General features: G+C 42.9%; 1 protein-coding gene across 2 annotated transcripts; it reads left to right on the top strand.

Moving 5' to 3' along the window:
- Nucleotides 1–1,948: 1,948 nt before the first annotated feature.
- Snrk (SNF related kinase) lies at nt 1,949–23,582 on the top strand. 2 transcript variants are annotated; one of them, XR_011731809.1, is made up of 9 exons: nt 1,949–3,125; nt 14,623–14,826; nt 15,545–15,697; nt 16,040–16,286; nt 16,750–17,101; nt 17,222–17,350; nt 17,492–17,597; nt 17,735–19,948; nt 20,274–23,582. XR_011731809.1 is itself a non-coding variant. In XM_071776646.1 (8 exons), the coding sequence occupies exons 2-8, from the start codon at nt 14,632–14,634 to the stop codon at nt 19,862–19,864; spliced, it is 3,312 nt and encodes a 1,103-aa protein (XP_071632747.1). In that variant the 5' UTR covers nt 1,949–3,125; nt 14,623–14,631; the 3' UTR covers nt 19,865–23,582. The 2 variants fall into 2 exon arrangements, 1 of the variants encoding a protein (XP_071632747.1); XM_071776646.1 differs by having other exon boundaries at nt 17,735–23,582.
- Nucleotides 23,583–23,588: the final 6 nt, after the last annotated feature.

Genomic DNA, 23,588 nt, shown 5'->3' on the forward strand with positions numbered 1-23,588 from the left:
GCGATGGGTCTACGGGGGGTGAGGGGACGCACATTTATGAATGATGGGTCTACGGAAAAAGAGAATCTGCGATTTTGGGCGCCAGCGGAAGAGAATCTGCGTACTGCGGCCAAGAGCTGTCCGCGTGACGTCACACGGCGTGAGCTACGGACCTAAAAAACGGAGTATAAAGTATAAACTTCAGGCGCGGGGAAGCGGGAAGCTCTTGCGGGGGAGGGGATTCAGCCATTTTGGTATAGATGTTGTTAGTGCTGCTACCTAGCTGACAACAACAGTATTTACTTTAAAAGCTATTTAATCGGTACATTAAATAGAAACAGAAAGCGTATGCAAATTGTAAATGTGTTATTGTTGTGTGCAGTAATAAACTGTAATAATGAAGCTTTTTCCATAAATCTTTCTAACAAAATGAGATAGAAGAGAAATAGAAGATAACATTTTTATAGATAAATATATTAATAAGTATAATGGGAATTAAATGTATAATGTAGTATGTATGTACATACATACGTCCTGTATTGTGTGAGAATCATTTTCTCTTTTACCAAAGGAGCTAAAAAATATAGTTGAATACGAAAAGATGGCAATACTAATATCATTTACCAAGATAGCTGGATCTAGTTCAATACAAAAAAAAGATAGCTGGATTCCTCCCCACAAGAGCTTCGTCTACCTAAGTTTAAAGTTTAAAATTTAGGATGCTCATTTGTTGGATTTGTCATCGAATTAGTAGGATTTATATTTAGGCCAGTCAAATTAGACAAAAAAAAGGCTCTTGCTCGAAAGTGATGCGAACTTTTTTATTCTTTTTTAGGCGTGTTGGGGGCGTTTAGAAAAGCTTATTTTTGAGTTGTATCATGACACCCAAAGCTTTTTGAGGGGCGGGGAGGGGGAACCAATTTTTGACGAATCGGAACGAGTCACCGCTTATTTTCTTCGTTTTTTCAAGCCCTACACCTTTCTCAGGAGAAACCGCGAAAATTTTATTTTTCGGGGAAACCAAAATTTTCGTTTTTTCGCAATAACTCGGCGAATGTTGATAAAAAATGAATGACTAACCCCTCAGCTACAAAATAAGGGGTTAGTCATTCATTTTTTATCAACATTCGCCGAGTTATTGCGAAAAAACGAAAATTTTGGTTTCCCTGAAAAATAAAATTTTTGCGGTTTTTTGCATTTATCTCGTCTAGATTAATAGATAGCACTTTTTCGCTCCTGAGAAAGGTGTAGGGCTTGAAAAAACGAAGAAAATAAGCGGTGACTCGTTTTGATTCGTCAAAAATTGGTTCCCCCTCCCCCCTCAAAAAAGCTCTGGGTCTCATGATACGACAACTCAAAAATAAGCTTTTCTAAACACCCCCAACACGCCTAAAAAGGAATAAAAAAGTTCGCATCACTTTCATAGCAAAATGTCTAATTTGACTGGCCTAATTATATTATCTGAGATTCAGTTTTGTTATTTGTTTACCAGACTCTGAATCTCTCTTTTATTATCAATTAACTGTTTCGACTATTAAACATTACTTATTATTTAGAATCAGATATTAGATTATTCTTAGGTATTGTTGACAAAATCAAAAATATCAAAAAACCCAGATTTTAACTCAGAATCTATTTTTGTAGGACTGTTTGCAAGAATACAGTTCAAAGAGATTAATTAATCAATCGATCGTTCAATAATTTACATTGCTTATATTGTCTATATACTCTATATGAAGAAGGTTCATGTAAATATAACATAAATAAACAATTTCTCTACAGATGTAATCTTGAAATTTACGGCATTATCCTGCTATTTGCATTTGTAGTTTATAGGCTCCGCTCGCTTCGTAGTTCGCGCCACCGCGACTCGCTAGTGCCCGAGTTCGCCGCGCGATGGCAGTCGCGCCGGACGGCTGGCTGGCGCTGGGAGCGCGTCCCGAGAGTGTCGTCGACTGTGCCGAATACGTTTCCACCACTTCCATCAGCTTTCGCGTGTGTCTCCGCATGTGTCACGGGTGTGTGTGCGCGCACGTCCGTCGTCGTCGTCGTGTCGTGCCTTGCCTTGCCTTGCCTTGCCTTGCCTCGTCGTCGTCGTCTCGTTCAAGGAAAGGAAAGAGGAAACCCACGATCCAGCGGTGTCGTACGTCGGTCGCGGGGAATTCGCGATCCCGGATCTCGCGCGCGCGTACGATCGCGGGAGCGACGACTCCGAGAACGGAGCGGAGAGAATAACGGAAAAACGGAGAAACGGTCAGGCGGCCGGACGTTCGTAGTGGTGCGCGCTCTTCGTATACGTACGCGCGTGTTTGCGCGCCCATGCATGTGCTTGCGCGCGCGTGTGGATCGTACGTGAGGAAGCGAGACGGGCAGCGGCGAATTAACGGAGTGGAGTGAAAGAGGCGGTGGAGGTGGCGGAGGAGGTGAGAAAAAAAGGGGGAAGTGTGTCGCGCGCTCGCTGCGCGGCGCACACCGTCGTCATCGGCGAGGAAGGTGCCCCGGAAGTCGCCTACTGCACGCCGCGAGTTTGTGTTCCGCGGCGACGCGACGCGGATAGACAAATAGACAAAGAGGAGAAAAGGTGACCGCGCGCGGGTGGGCGAGGTAGCCCCCGCGACGTATGTAAGAAGGGAGAAGGAGAGGAGAGGCGAGACCGGAATACCAAGTGCCGCCAAGCGGAGGAGAGAAAGAAGAAGGGTGATCCATCAGGCGGGCGCACGAGTCTCCGCATCCGCGAGACGGAGAACGGCGAGCGGCGACCCGAAAGCGGAAAGAGAGTGGCGAGAGGACTGGCGTCGCGGACGGACGGTGGAATGCGAGGAGCGACCGAGAGCGGTGCCGTGTAAACACGCGTCTCGAGTGAACCGGAGCGGCCCACCAGCGACGTTCGATGTCGTTGGCTTCCCCGTCCCCGTCCCTGTCCCCGTCCTTCTCGTCGTCGTCCGTCGTCGTCGTCGTCGTCGCGACAATCCCGACGGTCCGCGTCGCAGAGGTGCGGGAGGAGCAACCGGGAGACATCGATCATCGTCGCCGCCGGCGCGGCAGACACGCGTAAATGAATCCACATCACAAATGACGGTGGGCGGACTAGCGAGGTGCTGCTGGCTGGACTCGTCGACTTCTTCGTCGGTTTAACGGACAAAGAGGTGAGTGTCTTTTTCCCCCTTCGGCTTCTCCGAGGCGCCTTAATTCCTCTCTAGTGGACTCTTCGGGGGCGAAAATGGCTTCGGACGTCTCCGACTCCCCCATCTCCGCCGTTCGCGGCATTGTTTTATTGTCCCTAAGCGGTTGTTGCACCGCACGATGTTCCCGATAAGATAATTTTCACGCGATTATGTGTCGATCGCGCGCGCACCACTGTCGATGACAGTTTCCGACCGATCGAGTTCCGGCGATTGTTGGAGCTCCCCGTAGGCTCGAGCGGACGTGTCTTATTTCGTCTACGTCGCAACTGACACTTTGATGCTAATTTACGGACAGATTAATCGAGGTTTTTAATTGATTGTGCCTGGAGGTGATGCAAAAAGGCTTACCTTATACTTCGTCATAAATCAATTTGACATGTCACAGTTATCGGATAAGACATTTTTGACGACGTAAAGTTACACGATGCTTTTTTTTTTATTCCTTACACTTGACTTTCAATGTTCTCTCCATTCTGTATAAATTTTATCCTTTATCTTTCGAACGATTAATTTACGTTTGTTCCGTGTCAAGTGTCGAGTGTCGAGTGCCGACAGCGCAATTAAAAAAGAGCCAATCCATCGGCCGCATATCTTGCGTTAATTATTTGTGCGAAAATGTGATAACCGCTTTCATGTACACTCCTGCGTTAAAGTTGCGTTAAAGTTGCGTTATCAATCGCAACATCGCAATCTTTAGATTTTCACATTTTTATCGAGAGGAAAAATAAATAGTTCAAGGTAAACGTCTGCTTCTCCGACCGGGTGACTCCTCCGCGCTCGTAACGATATATTCCCACTATTCCCAGCGCAGCTTCAAAAGAGCCTCGCGTCGATGCGTGTCGGTTGCATAACGGTCACACGTCGCCGGTAATGTCGATGTATAATACATACCTTATCAATAAATAGCAGGTCCAGTCGTTAGTGTAGACGCTATATTTACGACGATATCGCGCGATAATATCGATCGCGTGCGAGGCGGGGAAACCGTTCCGGGAACCTGTCGTATCTCCGACAGATATTCGGGTGGGTCCGTCGTGTATCCGATAAATTCGCGACGACTCGCAGCACCGGCGGTGGTCCAGCGATCTCGCGCGAATGTTCGGATGGGTAAACAGAGGCTTCAATGCGGGCTTCAATGTAACGCGATCCCGCGAGGAGTTCTCCGTCTCCTTTCATCGAATACGCATATCGCTCTCTATTGTGTACGTTGTGAGACGAAACAATGAGAGTTTCTCCGTGGACTAATCGATCGCCGCTTTACAGAAACTCGGTACTTCCGGAGATCGCAAGATCCGGCGGAGACTCTTTCGAGAACGTTGCGAATCGTTATCGCGATCGCGATAGGAAGAATTGAACGAAACCGCTGCGAATAATTTATTCCCGATAGACGAGGGGCAGTAATAATCTTGTGTCGTATTAAATTTGCGAAATAACGCTGATATGAATATTGCATAATTTTATGCTGTCCGGGATGCGAGTGATTTTGCGCAACATCGCGATAATAAGGCTATAGGAGAAAAGGATTTTTCATTAAATATTCATCACCGGGAATAAACTGTGCTTTATATTTATTTTTATATAATAATAATGGTGATAAAGCTATCGCAGCGACGATTGGTAATACATTTCACCAGCATTTATTAATAAATAAATCGTATATTCCGTTTAATGTGCGTGCGCAGGTTCGAATGAATTTTATTGGGATCAAAGAATCCTAATGAAGCAGAATGGGATTTCACGAGCCACTCTCTGCGCGGACCCCTCCCTCTCTCCTGTAAATTGCATTTCTGTGAAAGTGTATCAATCGATTACATTCTTTCACCTAAATTAATATTTGGTTTTTGGACAGCCCGGCAAAATTGAATACATGAAACGTTAATTACGTACAGCTTTGGCAGAAATTACAATTCGAATAAAGCCGCAAAAGTGGCACACAACGATCCCGAATTTAATAGCGATTTTATCATGTGTTAACGCCTATCCTTATAATATCGAGTATATAAGTGACACGAACATATTAGAATAATTGATGTTTGATTAATGGAAATTAATTGAAATCAAATACGATATTTCCGGACCGCGAAAACGCACACATAGAACCAGTGGGAAAATACAGTTTTCGATATTTCTTCTCGTCACAGAAGTTTTTGCGATAAGTCATATTTTACAGTAATTGATATCCGATATCGTTAGAGTGAGAAAAATGATTTGATGCCATGCGGAAATGGAATTTTATCTTCTCCGAAGTTTCTGCGAATATCGGCGCGTAAAGAAATTATTAATGTGACTTGCGCGATTGTAGATATATTGCCGTATATATCTTCCACATCAAGCACGTCACTCGATAATTAGCACGCATCCTTGTCATACAGTAAAAAGTTTTCCTGTTTTTTTTTATTGTTTCGTTTTGCGATCGACGATGTTTGTCAGTTATGTAATAACTTATACATACATGTAATTCGGAAAGAATAATTTTATGCTTTCGAGAAATGTCTTTAACTGAATTTTAAAAAATATTCTGTTAGGATTTTAAGATATTTTCGCGAGGGCAAAGGGTATAAATAAATTTTAATTGGACGACGTCACTTTTAATTCATCGTCGCTCGATATCTCTTCTCGTTTATTATATCGATAAAATTTATTTGTAGAAAGTTTACTAGCGTATGTAACCTTACATATTTTCACAAGTTTCGACAAGGTATTTATAAAGTTCCTATTAAGTAGGTATTTTCCAAGGACTGTTGTGTGCTACCTTTAATGGAAGGACGTTTCATCTTACTGAGTTGAAACATTAAAGTGTCGGATGAAGAGCAGAAAATTTCAGGCTAAATAGTTAAGCATTATGTAATTGATCGTATGACGAAGTTAATAAAGTTTCCTGTTATCGACCGCGTGCAGACTTCTGATGTCTGCACAGCATACTTTTGTCGTCGCGATAACGCGAAAATGTTTGTTAGATCGTACCAGCAGATTCGAAAACGGCCAGTCATTCCCAGATGAACTTAGCATTCCTCCACGTTGACCCTGAGGCACTTGAAAAAATTTCGCCAAACTGCTAATTTTTGGTCGCTAATTCTGTTTGTCTGGCTTTTCAGATATTTATCTTGTCCGACTTTTTACGTGGTTAACTCTAAGGAATTTTTCTTCTCTAGTGTATTTTTCTGAGATATTTTGATCAGATCTTTGTCTAAATTGAAAAACGATTTTTCTTTAGCAAAATTTTAAAAACATCATTTCTTTCTCGAATATAAACACGATAAAATATCTTAATAATAAAATTTTTAGAAGCTTTCAAGTTTTGTTGAAGCGAGACACGCCGGAAATTAAACAACGCTGTTTGTCTGCATCTTTGAAATTTTATTTGTTTGCTTTACTGAGAAACTTAAACGGTGCTTTCGTTATAGAAAAATTCATCTTCAAGATGCTCGAGGAGGAAAGATGTTGAAAAGGCAGGAAGTACAAGTGGGACATTGTGTATATTATATATGACATTCTTGGAGAATGCTGTGTTGTCATTCACATATATTTCATCTCTCTGTGTTTAAGGATATGGAAATATCAAGACTTTTGGCATTTCAAGAGCTCGTATGGAATACTCAATAGAACAGAATATTTTAGAGATGTCACGCACACAATAAGCACATATATAATTTACTTACTAAATTATTATTATTGAGCGATTTATTTGCAAAATTGCATCAGCATAAATGATTAAGCCTCGGATTAAGCATAGATAAAAAAAATATTACTACAGAGATAATGTAATTCTTGATATTATTATTAAAAAAGTTTCTCGAATGACATGATTGCTAGCTTTATATATGTCGTAATATTAACTAATGATAATTGGATACATAACATATCAAATATATTTTTTGTTATCAAACGCGCATTTAAATATTTCAATAAAAAATGTATTCAAATTTTTGCAGAAAGTTATATTTTTATTGCAATCCGTATTAAATGTTTTCTAAAGGTAACTTCCGTCTTTTTACCATTGTTTTTTCACTCGAGACTGGAAAACTCTTAAATTTGTACTGAATGATAGATTTTATTTTTGCTTGCGCTTTCTCGCCTACGCGTAAACATTTGTTGTTTACTATCAGTCGGCCACGGTATTTACGCGAGGGAAACGACTAGCGCAGCAGCAGTTCGGAAGTGCAAATCAATCCGCTTGTCGAGTGCATTATCTCAAATTACACAGATCCGGTCGCGTCAAAGTAATCCGTGCCAGCTCGCGCAGTAGAAACTGTGTAGAAGTGACACTTGTCTGCGTGTTGCATTTCGAGATGAGACAGCGAGAGAAAGATAGAGAGAAAGAGAAAAGAAACGTGGATCTATCAAAAATATCAGCGTCTCGCCGTCAGTAAAGTGAACAAGGAGGGAAAAAGTTTTCGGAGCAATGGAATGGCGCGTCTCTCATGCATAGAGATCACAGAAATCTCCACCGCGCCGGGCCGTAACACATCTCGTCCTTTTTATCTCGCTCTCGTTTTTCCTCCCCGTTGTCGGGCACTCTCGCGAAATTCTTGCGCGCAATGAGATGCGCTTGAAAAATATCGTTCCTATCTGAACGAGAGATTTTCATATATTTCCGATAGCTTATCGATACCGCCTTTCTGCAACTCTGTTTACTGATATCATCTGATCAATGTCAATATGTCATCGAGTAGGTATATCAAAATGCGAACGCGGATTAAGCTTGCGGAACTGTCGGCGATATACGTATACAACCGGAATGCATTTCGTAACTTCTATCAGGCCTTAGAAGTGTGATCTTCGGTAATCTCGGCGAAAGTTTGATTGGATCCTACGTTCGCAATTGGATTTTCTCCGTGACACTTCTGACTTTCTAATAGTATATTTTCATCAAAGTCGATATATAGTAGATATATTATAAATATTCCTAATGTATGATATTTTTCAAGAGAAAAGACACGTCAAAAAGTTCGATTTAGAACCGGTTGTTTCACCGTGTTGGTAAACTAACTAATAGTCAAATCATACATATACATACGTGTCTTTGTTTTTCCTTCAAATTCGACAAAGGTATAGACATATGATTTAACTATTAGTTAGTTTACCAACAGGTTGGAACGACCGACCCTTTAAACACTCTTCTCTCGAAGTTTTCTCCGCGGATACTGTTTCGAGGCCAAATCAGGCACAACTAATTCCGTCTTTGTTCGTGACTGTGCGCACAGTTACTCCACGAACACTTGACGCGGCAATGCAAACGCTCTAATCGGCCGTAATTATCATCCACGTGAGGATGAACGCCGCCGTTGTTCTCACTGGCGCGGGCGGCGGCAGGCGCGGATTAGTCGCGCCCCTCAGGATATCATCGCATGTATTTCTTCGCGGTCGGCGCGGAATCTCGATAACGGTACGCGAGGCACTACCTGTTACGTGCCCACGGTACGTTTACGTTACGCATTATCGTCACGGGGCCATATTATCGTCGCTTCGATCGCGAATCCGCGCCGCATCAATTACCGTTACTTACGGCCGCCACCGCGCCGCGCATTTCGTTGCGCAAGGAAAGCGATTTTATACACCGGAAAAACGAAACGCGCTGTGTAAGAGATATACCTGTTTCATAACCCGAGAGAGCGCTCGTTATTATTTTTCTTTTTCAAACGTATATCGTTGCTAAACCGATTGTGCTTCGGATAACTTTTTGAAAAATACTTTGTGTCGTTTATTCAGAGTGTTGTTAAAGCTCTCGACTCCAGTTGTAATAACAGATTCCTTGAAAAAACTCGACCTTTTTCTTTGAGATAAAATTTTCACGCAAGTTTAAGAGTGTACGTCGTATAAATCAAGACGTTTATTTAGTCAGCCACGCGTAGGTGGATAATGTCATAATGTGCGAGGGCGAAACTGTAGTTCGAGCCCTTCACTAATAATTTGCAACCGCCTTGGCTTCTCCCCACACCTGATAAATATTACACAAGCACTGAAGAATATCTTTCTCGTGATATCTTAACGAAAAGGGTTAAGGTCAGATCCCAAGAATTTATCTCTTTTCCGAGATGAAATAATGAGAGGAATGTGCTTCGAAAAAAGCATTTCAGAAATAACTTTTTTTTATAACGGGCAGATATAGTAACTTCACTTTGAAATATATCAGACGTGACATTAAAGCATTTTATAGAAGCTCTTTCTGAAGATCTTCTTGGCGAAATTTAATCCATCAACGTAATTTAAATTTCCTTAATGGACGATCATGTTTTTTGGATAAGCATGGCATATTGATATTCTAGTCCAATGAAATTTTTATTCAAATTTATCCATTATTCGCAGAATTGAATGTTTTTGTTATGAGTTATTACTTTTCTTGATGGCTTTTGTGAATTTCAGCAATCCTTTCAAACAAATCTTGATTTATGCATAACAAGGAAAACTTCTATAAGTGGAAAAGTCCTATTCTTTTCAAATTCTTACATTTATTCTAGTAAAAGAATTAATTCTCTGTAAGTTTTTTCATTGTTGCATGAAAGAATCGCGGTAACTCATAAGGCGCATTTTTGTGCTAATTTTTATTGTATAAAATTTATGATACTAGAATTTAGAAATACAATAGCATTAAATGTCGAAATAATATTAATGGAAAGCTTCAGAGTTTCAAATAATTTCATGGCATAAAATTAATCTACATTACGTACGACATTACAAATGTATGACGTACGTGCGTGTATTTAAAACGACCGTTGCCTGACTTTAATAGCTTATCTCGTTAAATAATTCCAATATTGTTAATCTTGTCTGTGCGTGTATAAAAATAAGACGGGATCATGCGATGACGTTTTAAATGTCACGTTTTTCCAATAGAGTAATATAGACAGTAGACTTTTCACAAAATGCATGCCTCATCGGACAGATTTATTGATTTATTGAGCGAAAGAGAGAGAAGTGCAAGGGGTTGTAAAAGCGTATTAATGCACCGACACACAGGTGTGTATCGAGACGCGATTTCCCGGATAGTGGTCAGTCAACAGTCGTTGGCCGCGTTGGCACGTTGTCGACCTTTCTGTAACATCGAATTCCACCGATATACGCCTGTCAATCTTCCACCGGCTATTACGCGATCGCAACGGTACAGTTTATTTCGATCCGCCTCATCGTGTACATCTATTGGACCGGTATTTCATAGCCGGATCTCTTATTTAAGACCGTCTTAAGTACAATCTTGAGATGTTATAAACCAATCACAGAGCCGTATTAGCATCTTAAAACGTTACTTAAGACGATTTTGAAATCCAGAACGGACTATGAATCCGGCCTTGCAGGAGATTCAACGCGCCGCGCACGATATGTTTTCCCCGTCCGTTGATTCGCGACTTCCGCGTCCGCGCGAATGCGAAAGTGTTCAGAAAGTACGACGCTCCGTTTACGCCTGCATCCGGGAAACGCGGTCTGAGGAGAACGCGTACGGCGTGATCTAAATTTCAAATGCGGGTCCACGCGCGTTACGCTCGTCGAAACGGATTATACGTTCCGAGCGTGAAGTTTCCGTTCGAACGGAATATCTACGGCCTCTCGAAAACGCAGTTTTCGAGAAAATCACCGCTGAAAATCCTTCCTCGCGCCCTTTCGCGAGGTAATAAACGCGTTATTCGCAAAATCGTGGGAGACTTTCACATCTTTAGCTTGAATATTACTCCGATATTAAGGGAGCGGGGGCGATATTAAGTATCGGACAATATTTACCTTACTATCAATCTCGTATCTCGGTGTAATTTTCTCTCGCCACTTAATTGAACCGGTAACCAGATAACTTTCGCACTTCTTGAGGGCTTACTTTGAAATAAAAGCCCGCGACGTCATTGATCACATCCATCCGACGTCTTTCGGTGCTTCGCGGTTGGTATAAAGTGCGTTTTCAGGTGTTCGCCCCGAAGAGTCCGTAAACTTATTACGTGCAACTGACGTACGCTCGTGCATCTCATTATTACACGGACACGTGCGGTAAAAGCAGGTCAGGCTGACATCGCGGACGTGCCCGCGCACCAGGTAGATCTTGATAGCGAAGCGTCGTTATCGGCTAAATGTCAAGTTCAATTCGCCGCGACGTGACGGATCCGGAGATGGATAAAGGATGATTCGGACGACGCCCGCTTTCCTTGCGCGCGGAAAATTACCCGTTAGTGATAATAAACGCCCTGAATATCCAGAATTGATATTCCACCGTTCCAGAGGAGCAGCAGCAGATTATTGATCACGAAGATTCCTGTCAGGGGAGGATTGGATCTATAATGCCAGGAAAAATGCGAAATGTAATTAATAAGAAGACTTTTAATATAAATGTTTAAAAAATTAATATACAAGTAGAAAAAAATAGGTGTAATTGTCATGTATTTATGTATATAATGTAATTAGTATTTTTACTATTACATTATTTACATTAATTTTTTTATTATATTAAATTACACAAATACACGTACTACATTTTTAAAACATTTCAAGTTTTGCGTTATTTGACAAAGTTATGTTTTGCTTGTTTTCTCTTTCCGCGGGGTATTTTTCTATTATTTTTGCCATGTGTAAACATTTGTATTTTCCCGGAACTATATAGCGTAGTCCTTCAAAGCGCCAGTGCTACGCCAACAATAATTTAGGAATGACGTAGAATACTCGAATATTATTTATGTAGGTCACCGCGAGTTAACAGTCCACGAACGTAAAATAAAATTAGGGTGATCACGTCAGTCAAATTGTTAATCGCACTATCGCTTATTAATCGCGCTATCCGTAAGTCCAGATAATGCTCGTGGAACCTCCATGCGGTCGCGACTCGTCGCGGAATTACATTACTTCGCAATGCCGTAATGGCATCAATAACGATTGCGTAATAGCGATTAATTTCCGACGTAACGGCGTAAAGAATCAAAACGCATCGATATGACGTCCGCGCGCGCGCCGTGATTTATTTTAATTGAATCAGCTTCCGAGGAGCGCGCAATCGATCACGCATTATCTCGTGTAAACGCGATAAACATTTCGTTACGGCGCGAATTTTTGCGCGATATCCGCGAGCGTAAATCGGCGCGCGCACGCAACGCGATAGTCGATTTGCCTTAATGGATTAATACGTCGGCCAGATAATTTATTATCTTAACAATGAACGACGGTGCAGGGGAACGCTCGTCGATAATAATAACGCCGGCGAGAATGGGAGAGAATACTCCCGGTCTTATTTATATACGCGACATAGCCAATGGACGCGTTTGCGCGCGAAATAAAAGCCGTAAACCTCGGCTAGCGAATGTCAGTCTTACGTCAGCATTTGCTATAAATTGCACAGCAAGCGCGAATGATTCCGATCGTTAAGGCATTAATCCGATCTGTTTTCGTCGCGGCTGGCTGAAAGGACCTTCGGACCTGTTTTTCCCGAGGAGAAATTTTGACGCGCGGACCGCGTAGCGCGGTCGCGTAGCGGTTCGCCTCCTTATTGGTATATACCTTCTCGCCGCGTCGCTCGAGAAGGTTTATTTTTGCGTTCCGTCGTAATCCTCGGTACGAGCATCCGGAGCACGCACGGCGCGGAGGAAGTGATTCGCGGCTCCCGACGGGGGCTGCTGCTTATACGCGCGTGGTCGCGTTCCGCATGGCAGGCAGGCGACGGAGGAGGCGAGAAACTCCTTTGTGGATCCCAAAGGAAAACGTGGGTGTAGTCGTGGGTCGAGATTTTCGCGACCCCGCCGTGTCGTATTGTATTTTCGCGTGCCCCTTTATATACACGGGAGAACGGAAGAGAGAAAGAGAGAGCACATTATTAATTTATCCCGGGAAGGGAAATCTCTTCAGGCACGAAAACAGGCGGTGATGTATATAATGAAAGAAAAATAAATAAAATAAACTAGCACGCTCGTATAACAATTGGTAAAGGAACGGCCAATAATCGAGCAATAATTGCTCGATTATTGACCTTTCCTTTAACAAAGAAAAATAAATATTTATGAAAATAGACAAAGAAACGCGATGTATATATATGTCCAACAAGAACACAAGCGGAGAGACGGAGGGAGGGCGGAATGCGAGATATTGCGCCGGCAAATCGCAGCCTCGGCACGTCGCGTCGCGTCGCGTCGCGTCGTATCGCGGTGCACCGTGGCGACGCATTTCGCAATTACGTTCCGCCAAAGACAATGCGTTCCCTCGGCAGCAACATTGGCTCTTATTCCCATCCGGCGCTAAATTTGTTCGTGCACTGCTCACCCCGTGTTCGCATTAGCGTTATCTTCGCGTTAGACGGTTAGACAAACGGAGGCGGGACAGGCGAGCGAAGTGAGATATCACGGTTAAGGTAAATGTGTATCTATGTTTGAACATTTTTATCATTTTAGTCCTTAAATAAGTAATAACGCGAATTAAAATCAAAGATACAAATATTTTTCTTGTATTATATTTTTATCTTTGGTCTTAATTCGCGTTATACTTATTTAAAAACTAAAATGATAAAGGTGTCGAGACATAGGTTTTAAATGTCCCGGCTTGGTACATTTACAATTTTGTTTTTTAAGTCATCGGTCCTTCAGAAAGTGAACGAATCATACGCGATAAACGATCCTGCCGAGTATCGCGCCTCGATACGATCGATGGACAACAGATTTCTCGCGCTCCAGTTACTCGAGTTTCTAATCCGATATTCATCGAGGAAAAATCAATTCGAGGATTATGCACGATTTCTAAGCACTCTGTATACATTCCAGGCGCGACGTAAACCCACTTCGTTCACTTGTGAGTAAAAGTTTGAATCGGATAACTATATTTAGCGTCAAACGTTTGCATGTGTTCGGTCCATTAGCTTCCCACTATGTATTTTTCCAAAGCGATATAGCACCTCTTGTGTGTCATTCTACCGAGTGTGTGTACCTTTTTTTTACCGCTGCCGATCGCACGTCCACGGATGGCGAAGCGATTAATTATTGCTCCTACTAAAGCGCTAAAAATAATAGTGACCTCTTTCTCGCGCGGAATGGACCGACTCGACGTATCTACACGACTATATCGTTCAACATTTCTATATGATCGATCAGAATTCGATATTTCAAATTTATCCATTCAATATTGTCATATGAGCAAACATATACAGACATTAAAAAAACAGATAAAAAATTGAGAAGTAAACTAGTATACTCGCAAATGTAAACGAAGCGTTAAGTTAACGTAAATAAATTTTGACGAAGCAATCTGTTTATCTTATTTGTGGAACGCGATAATCTTCCAAAATATATGTAATTCTCCAATTGGGGATCTCCAATTTGCGAAAATCACAAGTAGAAGGTAAATAGAAGAATTAAATAAAAATCTGACCTGGGACAAACACCCACTTCCTCTTGCATATATCTGATTTGATTTATGGATTTCGCATATGTATAGGACAAATTTAATAGTTATTAGATAAGCAATATCTTTTTTATCATACGAAAAAACCTTGCAATGTGCATTACAGCGGCACGAGATGAATCGAAGAGTGGGATACAGCAATTACGATGGCAAGATCGCCGGGCTTTACGACCTGGAGGAGACGCTCGGCCGCGGCCACTTCGCCGTGGTGAAGCTGGCACGACACGTTTTCACCGGTGAAAAGGTCGCAGTGAAGGTGATCGACAAGAGCAAGCTCGACGAGGTTTCGAGGGCCCATCTTTTCCAGGAGGTGAGAGAAACGTAACTGAAGTCATTTCACGAAATGGTCATTTCTGCCGATTGTCGCAATATAATTTCAAGTTCTCCGGCGACTCATCCGGTTTGAGCTTTCACTATTTGCAAAAAGAAACGAACGAAGAAAACGGTTCTTTATCAAAAGTGACTTATTAGATAAACATTAGAAAACCGGTAAATGTATAAAGCCCATAAGAAGCTTACAAAAAATCTGAATTTAAATTGCTCTTTGTGCTTTTTTTCTTTGTTTTTTTTATCTTTCTTTACACAAAGCCAAGTTACATTGTTTCAGGGTTACTTCTTGTTCCAAGTGAGATTTAATATTCAGATACGACAGATAGAACTGTAATGACATTCTGATCGTTGTTTGTGTTTCTATTTTGCACGGTTCGTGACTGTGCAATCGCGTCGAGCCAGAGTTACTTTCCGCCTGTTTGATGTCCTAATGGAAATGATAGAGTCATTGATGACATCCTGATTCGCGTAATGTCATTTTGATGGCTGGCTCGATAGTAACCGACGATCGAATTATCTCGCGTAGTTGCATCGCAGATAGATAGACCTTATAGCGGATAGATCTCGTTAAAGGTCGGCGAGATAATGATGTAAATGGATAACGGACAAAATTATTGACCCCCGGATTTAAATTCGCTCAAACGAAACGAGTTTCGTTTGCTTTTCCAATCGTGATTGCGAGCCGTTTGTGTCCGCAGGTGCGGTGTATGAAGCTGGTGCAGCATCCCAATGTGGTGCGGCTGTACGAGGTGATAGACACACAGACCAAGCTATACTTAATTCTAGAGCTCGGCGATGGCGGGGATCTCTACGATTACATCATGCGCCACGACAGCGGCCTCAGCGAAGAGGTATTGTTGCACGGCTATTGTCGTTTTATTATGCCATCGGCTTGTAATTACCACGCGAACAAAAGGGTACAAGTTTAGATCTCTGATGTAAAGTTAAAATATATCTGATGTGAATTTTCTTGAATGTAAATTGTTACAAATTTATTATTATAAATTATATAGAAACTCTTGTATTCAATTTAGAATTAATATGATTGAATATTATTTTGAGAGATAAAAATCCTTTTATGTCATTTTTTAATAACAATAAGTGTATACCTTGACTAAATTTCATATAATTATGGAATAATTATCACAGGTGCGTTGTGTGAATCATAATGTTTGAATTTTTCTTCGTCTCAGCTGGCCAGGACTTACTTTCGGCAGATAGTTCGGGCCATATCGTACTGTCATCGTTTACACGTGGTGCACAGAGATTTAAAGCCCGAGAATGTCGTGTTCTTCGAAAAGCTCGGTACAGTGAAGCTTACGGACTTCGGGTTTAGCAATAGATTCTGTCCTGGTCAAAAGCTCGAGACTTCGTGTGGCTCGTTAGCGTACTCCGCTCCAGAGATACTTCTGGGCGATAGTTATGATGCCCCCGCAGTAGGTAAGCTCATTAATTAATGTAATCTGTATAATATATATATATGTATATATAATAGAATATCTCTCTGTGTATGTTTCCTATTAACTCCTAAACCCTTTGATCTGGATCAAAGTTAGAACCCTGTATAGAAAATATAGGCTACTATGAAACTCGGACACTCCAGCTCCTTCCCCTAATTTCATTCCCTTGAGATTTTGTGATAATCCCGGACAACGCCGTAGTTTAAGCTAATTAAAAATTAAGATAACCTGAGTTATTAAGACTATTATTTATTTGCGACTTCCAAATTCTAATTCTAACGATAGAGGATTAATGTTAAAGTTACATTTTTGTCGAAAGTTTTGCTGAGAAGTAATGAACTTTAAATTCAAGAAAAAGAATCTTGTTTAAAATATGATACAACGAAAGTGAAATTGTTAGACTCGCTTCGATGGACTACGTTTATTACTTCAATTTGTTGCAGATGTTTGGTCGTTAGGTGTAATACTATACATGTTAGTATGCGGCCAAGCGCCGTTTCAAGAAGCGAACGATAGCGAGACGTTAACGATGATCATGGACTGCAAGTATTCGATTCCGTCGCACGTGTCCGACGGCTGCAAGCGGCTGATCGCGAGGATGCTCGTGCGGCAACCCGAAGGTAGAGCGTCCCTCGAAGAAATTGCCGCAGATCCGTGGTTATCGATCGGTTCCGGCTTGGACACAATGGAAACGCTGCCGCTCGTGTCGCGTCAACAGGTCTCCGATGATCATCACAATCTCATAATTACCAAAATGGTTAACGGTGGCATCGCCACTAAGGAAGAGATATTGGAGTGAGTAGACATTAGGAAGAGATTTGACCATTTTGATCGTGCCTTTTTGCGTGTTAGTATATTTTAAGCATGCGTCTTCGGCGCTTTTACTGGCCATTCTTATTATGGATCTTTTTACAGTGCACTTGACAAGAACGAATACAATCATATCACCGCGACGTATTTCTTACTGGCTGAGAGGAAATTGCGCGCTCATCGACAAGAACAGATGCAGAAGACTCGACCAGAAGCTCTAGATGTTTCATCAAAGTAAGTGAACTGAATCACACCTATTAGTATTGCTGCTGTATGTGACTCATTTATAAGATATGCTAGATCTAAATATTTATGCAGCATACCGTCTTTAATGAAATCACTAATATACCAATGTGTGCTGTTAATTTTATGCAGTCGGCAGGATGATCTAACATCAAATCTACACACGGATGAGAACTCCCTGAATACTACGAACCAGTCACTATTAACCGTGCCACGGACACCTGGTGACATACCGCAGGTACGTATCGCATGTTTATCGTCTGAAAAGACACATCGATTAATATGTGATGAATATAATGTTAAAGGCAAACACATAATATGTTTGCCGAATAGCGTTCCTGGCGCGGAAAACAAAGATGACTGTTCTCGTTGCAGAGCGTGCGTACACGAAAATGCAGTATTGTTCAAGAAGAGGAAGATGAGGACGACGTGTCCTCGTGTTCTGGTCGAGACGAACGCGGCAGTAATTCGACGCTAAATTCCCTTAATCGTCGCGGTTCCCGTTCCGAGGGGAAGCTCTCGCATATTCTGCAGGAGCGATTATCGCAGCTTCCGGAGAAGCATACGGGCACGAAGCCTGTATTGGGTCAACGGCATCCGCACCAAAAAGAGGATACCGTTATCGCCGAATCATCGCACAGGGGAGAAAGACTGAAGCAGACTTTGAGAAACGAGAAGGATAATAGAACGTCGTCGTCGGTGCATCCGAAAGAGGCAGACAAGGTCCAAACGGGTAACGTACTCTTAGAGAAACTGCCTGTAACTGTGCGGATTACCACGACATGTGAGGAAAATCTGAAGAACCGATTGAGTGGCGCGAACACTCCATCGGCCGGATGGGCGACTAGAAAAGCCACCAACACGGAAGCCAGGCCCAAATCGGTGACGGAGTGTCTAAAATCGACTGGACCAATACCGGCGAACAAGTGGAGAATGGGTGCTCAGCACCATCGGTTTAGCGTACCGCTCACGGAGTCTGCATCAGTGATTTCCTCAAAACCGTCCGACGTATCTGTGACGACGATAACAACGATGACTCCTACCAAAACATTACACGAATCGTCGACTGTCTTGATACCTCTTCATCCGATTAGCGACAATCAAGTGACGTTAACACCTAAGTACAAGACGATGCCGTCGCCTAGCGGTAATTCGTCTGCGACACAACTCACGCTCAATGAAATCCTGGAGGACGGGGATGGCACGCACGCGTCGGTGAACTCCACAGAATGCAGGGATTCGACGACCAAATGCCGAGTCGTTAGGCGAACAACATACGAGCAACGGAGGAGTAAGTTTCACAAGACGCGCACGACCTCCTGCTCGAGCTCAGACGCCAGCGACGACGACAGCGAGAGCAGGAAAAAGAGAGCGCACAAACTCGGCGCGTCCACGGGCAAGCCCTTACCTCCGAGACGCGACAGTCACGACGACTCGAGCGATTCGCAGGATCCAGGAGGAAGCGGCGGCGGGCGAGGTGGAGTCGGCGGTGGAGGGAGCGGGGTGAGCAACGGCGAGCACACGACGACGGATACACCGACGACAACCGAGAGTAATCGAAACGATAATGGTAGCGGCACTAACACGACAAACACGAGCACAACGAACGGAGGAGGGCGGCATCGGTGCACCGAGAACCAGGTAATGTTTGGCAGGAGGCATCGCGCTGGTAGGAGAAGAGCCGGCGAGACGCGATTGCGGGAGAGCCAGTCGTTGAATCGTATCACCGAGGTCCAGGAGGCCGAGGCACCCTCGTCCTGTCACAATCATTGTCACGTATCGCGCAATTCGGCTGTAATTGGCACGCAGGACGTCTCCTCGTCGTCGTCGGTGTCGCTAAATAGCACGGCTTCTCAGCACAATGTTGTTTCACCTGTGTCTCAAATGGCAACCACTACGGTGCAGAAGGCGAAAGGTCTCGGAGCGAGGTTGTTGCAGTCGCTCAGCACCGGGAAATCCCTGATGTCGCAAGGCTCAAAGCAATCCGCTCGCAGTCCCGATGGAAAGAATAATAATAACGCCGGCTGTCGGCAATCGGACGATTGTCAGACGGTCAGCGGCGATCATAAGTGCGCGAGTCAAGCGGCGTGCAACGACAAGGAGAATCGTGGTAACGGCTCGATGAACCGGAACGAGTGCAAGAGCAGGAAGATTCGGTTATTGAGCCGTTACTTTGCCGTGCACAAGAAGCTCTGCGTACCGCTGCCGGGTATCTTTGGCAAGGGACGCCTCTACAAAGCTCGCTCGTGCGGTAGCATCACTCGCGACCGCGTGAGTCCGCCGTCGCCTAAATCGATGCTGCTGGTCGAGGACAAGTGGCGGGAGCGTCGTCAGTGGTGCGATGCCGCGACGAAGCAGCATCGCGGTAGCGACGGCGATATCAATCAGAATCTAGGCCTCGCGCATCTCGTGCAGGAGAACATCGTCGGTAAAGGCTGCGCCGGTGTGCCCAATGTGTGCCACATTCATCTTGGAGACTCTTCCAAGTGTTGTAGCCTTTGTTGATGAATCGCTTCCGCTTGAAAGAGGGAGAGAACTCAAACCCGCGCTTAGTTACGCAAGATGAGAGACACGTACGAGCGCGAATAGGTAAGGCCAGGTCCGTTTTGGTGCCAGTAGCATAGCTAGCTGGCATGTGCGCGCGGGACTACTTTCACGACAATCTTTTTTCGATACTGCGTATAATTTCTAGCGAGTTATTTTATCGATACAGAAATATTCTTATAGTTTGAGAGATCTGATATATTTTTTCTTTTTTTAAAAAACGGCGTAGATGCCGTGTCTCTGATACACCTTAAGGAGAACACTAGTTAATGATTTTTATACGTGCAGAACCGAAGTCAGATCTGTTTAGGAACCATTTTATAAGCAATTCAGAGTGCAAAGTGTACTCATAATTAATATTTCCATAAAGGTATGATCTGTTCCTCGCTGATGCCGAAGTTACGTTAAGTTAAGGACGCGCAACCGACTGTTCGCGCGAGTGGTAATCGCTAACCACGATATTAAAGATTTACGTGGGTCTGGTCTGCCGTACTTGACTGATCACATCATATTCCCGCTGGTCTGTAGAGCACAGGGATCAAGACAACAATAAGAGAAGAGAAGCTGGAGCGTACCGATTTGTCGGTCGTTCTGAGAGAGCTATATCTAGTCCATGTGAACAAACAATGTATTAAATATTGCAGAGTTTATGATGATTATTATTATATTATTAATAATATTATTATTACTATATTATTATTATCACTATTGCTCTACTACCGCTACTATTACTACTATTACCGCTACTATTACTATTACAGTCGCTATTATTATTGCGAGAGATATCATTATCATCTTCGTGCTATCGTCATTATTATCAGTATCATTGCCATTATCATTATCGCTGCTTTTGTTATCTCTCTTCTCTAAATATCTACAACGCAAGAACCTAGCACGAGTTTAATGCATAATGCATCACAAACGGTAAACTCCGATAAAGCAATCCCACGTCACGATTGAAACTTGCGGCCGATCGATTCGGAGTTGTGCAATGCGAAAAAACGTCTTCCTCGTCCCATTTTCCATTTCGATTTCTCCTTTTTGTTTAACGCGATCCCCCCTTCGTCCTTCTCTCTTCCCCTATACGATACACCATTGCCTTTACAAAGCTTCCTAACTTATTAAGACGAAGAGCATAGTTTCCAAATAGCGGTTGACTATATATTTATATACATATATATTAACGGAAATTAACATTGGATAGAAATGCGAGTGTTCTACAACGGTAACCTGAGTTGCGTTCTAAATGAGAGGAAAGAACCGATTTATAAGGGAGAGAAACTCGCACCGCGGTATTTGTATACGTTAAACCCGGAATGCGGGAGTAGAAGTGTTCTTGAACAGGCAGCGCGCGTCGTAAAGCCCACCGAGTACCTACGTAATATTGCGCACAGATGTTAAGAAGCTTAAGGGTAAGGCGATAATAGCAATCGTCATTTAACGACCCATTCTCGTAGATCTAAATAATCGGCAGCGGACAGTATAGACGTGAGATCTGTTGAACGTGCTTGCCGGTTAAGCACGTCGCGACGTTTTCTTCGGTCATTCATTCCCTCGCGTCACATATTAACGGTCGCTTGAACGGATGCCGTCATCGTCATCGTCTCCTTATCATCGTCATCATCGCGAATGATGTCATCCGCTACTTAAAAGCGCGTCACAATCATAAAGTAAGGAATATTTTTCATTAATGTAGCGGGTCATCAGATTTTATTCTTTCTTTTCGTCGCGATATAAATGCTTTTTCGCAATATCGTCATTTCTCCGATCATTTCTCGATTTCCCTTTCACCGATTCACCCTTTTATCGCGTTTCCATATCAATTTGCGAATCTCGACGATCGAGTGCTGGACGCTCGACGAGTATCGAGATGGTTTTTCACGAGTTCGTGCATTCTTCAGCCCTCCCGTTTCATATATGTACGAAGGGTACAGGGGGAAAACGATCAATGTCCACTTTTTATCGAAATTGGCCTGATCATGCTATCTTGTTGCATTTTTAAGGAACTTTCATAATTCTTATCTGTTTTGATCAAGAACAGTTACAATTCATTGGAAATAAGGCTGAAAGATGGACCGTGCTGGGGAAAAAACGATCATAATCTATGCGCTTGTGGGGAAGGACCATCAGAATCCAACATACAAACAGTAAAGCTGCGTTCTGATATTTACTACATTTTGTACATTTTTTTATCAATAGCTTTTTAAGATATCTGATGTCTTGAAACTTAAAATTGCGTTTTTCCATCCATGATCACTGTCCATGTCGAAATTACTCCGGATGGACATTGATCGTTTTTCCCCGGTACCTTTGTCATGATACATACATGCGATGTTATTCGATTACGATAAAAGCGTACAATATAAGAGAGTAAGCTCGAAAAATGGTAGTGGAATGATGTTAACATAGAGCAATTATTCGCTGCTGCTCGTCAAACCCCCTTGCTCCCGCGTTTTTTGTTTTTATCTTTAGGTTCGCGGCTGTCTGCAAGATGTGTCGATTGTAACTTCTTTGATAAAGACTGAGAACTCCGCAATGACTTCGATGATATCTCAACTATCAGCTACCTGCTACGTCGCACGATGACGATGACCTAAACGAGACCAAAAATAATATAATTCGTAAGATTTCACAGACCTAAGTTTTTGCGCTAGCTACAAAGTGCAATACAAAGTTGTACAAAGCCAAGTACCTTGTATCGGTGTAATCGTTGATTTTTAAGGACCCGACTCAATTTTATCTTTTTCACCCTGTATCGTAGCGCCGTTCAGCAACTCGGGGAGCTACTTTCGAAAACTCGGAGCTAACAATTGCGGTGTACACATGGGCATTAACGTTATTTCGGTGTATGAGAGTAATGTCTCTCGGGAACGATAGGACTTTAGGATACAAGAGAGAGTCTCTCCGCTACGGAACAATCGGGCGAAAATTATTGTTACCGCAATCAACGACGGGAGAATTGTTTAGCGCGAAGCTCAAGAAGGATTTCCTCGCAGGTGCCCGCTAGGTCACGTACGGCTTGTCTCGGTCCTATATTTATGTAACAAAACAAAGGCATCTCTCGCGTATAACTCGAACAATGTATATTCTGAAGCTGCAAATAGAGCAAAGTGTCTCTTCCATGTACATATCTTTGGCATTTTCCTATATCCTGGGAAAACCGATTTATCCTAAAGAGAGTTGATAAGTAAGAGAGAGAGAGAGAGAGAATGAGATATTTTCGTGCTATAATACGGAATTACGATCCATCGAACTGGATTTCCTGAGATAAGATACACGCACATATGTATATGTATGTCGCGAAACTTAATTGCAAGTTGACGTACCACATCGAACGCGTGTGGATTCCGTTCGCGAATCTGCCGGGCTTCATCGCTGTTGCGCTGCTCGTGTTTAGTCGCCCATTCCCCGTTCTTAGCGAGTAACGCCTGTTGAGAGAATTTTCTAAAAAACGGTCTACTCTTTTCACTCGTCCTAAACGTCTATCCGGCCTGAACAGACCAAAGTTCCCCCGTTATTTCCCCCGTAGTGTCCGACTCGTCACCCCGATTTACTGCCAGCTCAGTGTTAACGACACACCACTTTGCTAAAACCGGCATAACGTGAAATCTGTAAACCAAGCATGAGAGCGTTCATGCACTGTGTGCCCAGATGAAATAAATTGAAATGATAAAGTTGACACTTG

Source organism: Temnothorax longispinosus, chromosome 4, assembly GCF_030848805.1.
Source record: "Temnothorax longispinosus isolate EJ_2023e chromosome 4, Tlon_JGU_v1, whole genome shotgun sequence".
Lineage (NCBI taxonomy): Eukaryota > Metazoa > Arthropoda > Insecta > Hymenoptera > Formicidae > Temnothorax > Temnothorax longispinosus.

Bases quoted from the DNA above. Each gene is read 5' to 3' on its own strand.
- Snrk (XM_071776646.1), top strand. From the start codon at position 14,632: ATGAATCGAAGAGTGGGATACAGCAATTACGATGGCAAGATCGCCGGG. The intron at 16,287-16,749 runs GTAAGCTCATTA...AATTTGTTGCAG, and splicing joins TTATGATGCCCCCGCAGTAG to ATGTTTGGTCGTTAGGTGTA. The intron at 17,598-17,734 runs GTACGTATCGCA...TTCTCGTTGCAG, and splicing joins CACCTGGTGACATACCGCAG to AGCGTGCGTACACGAAAATG.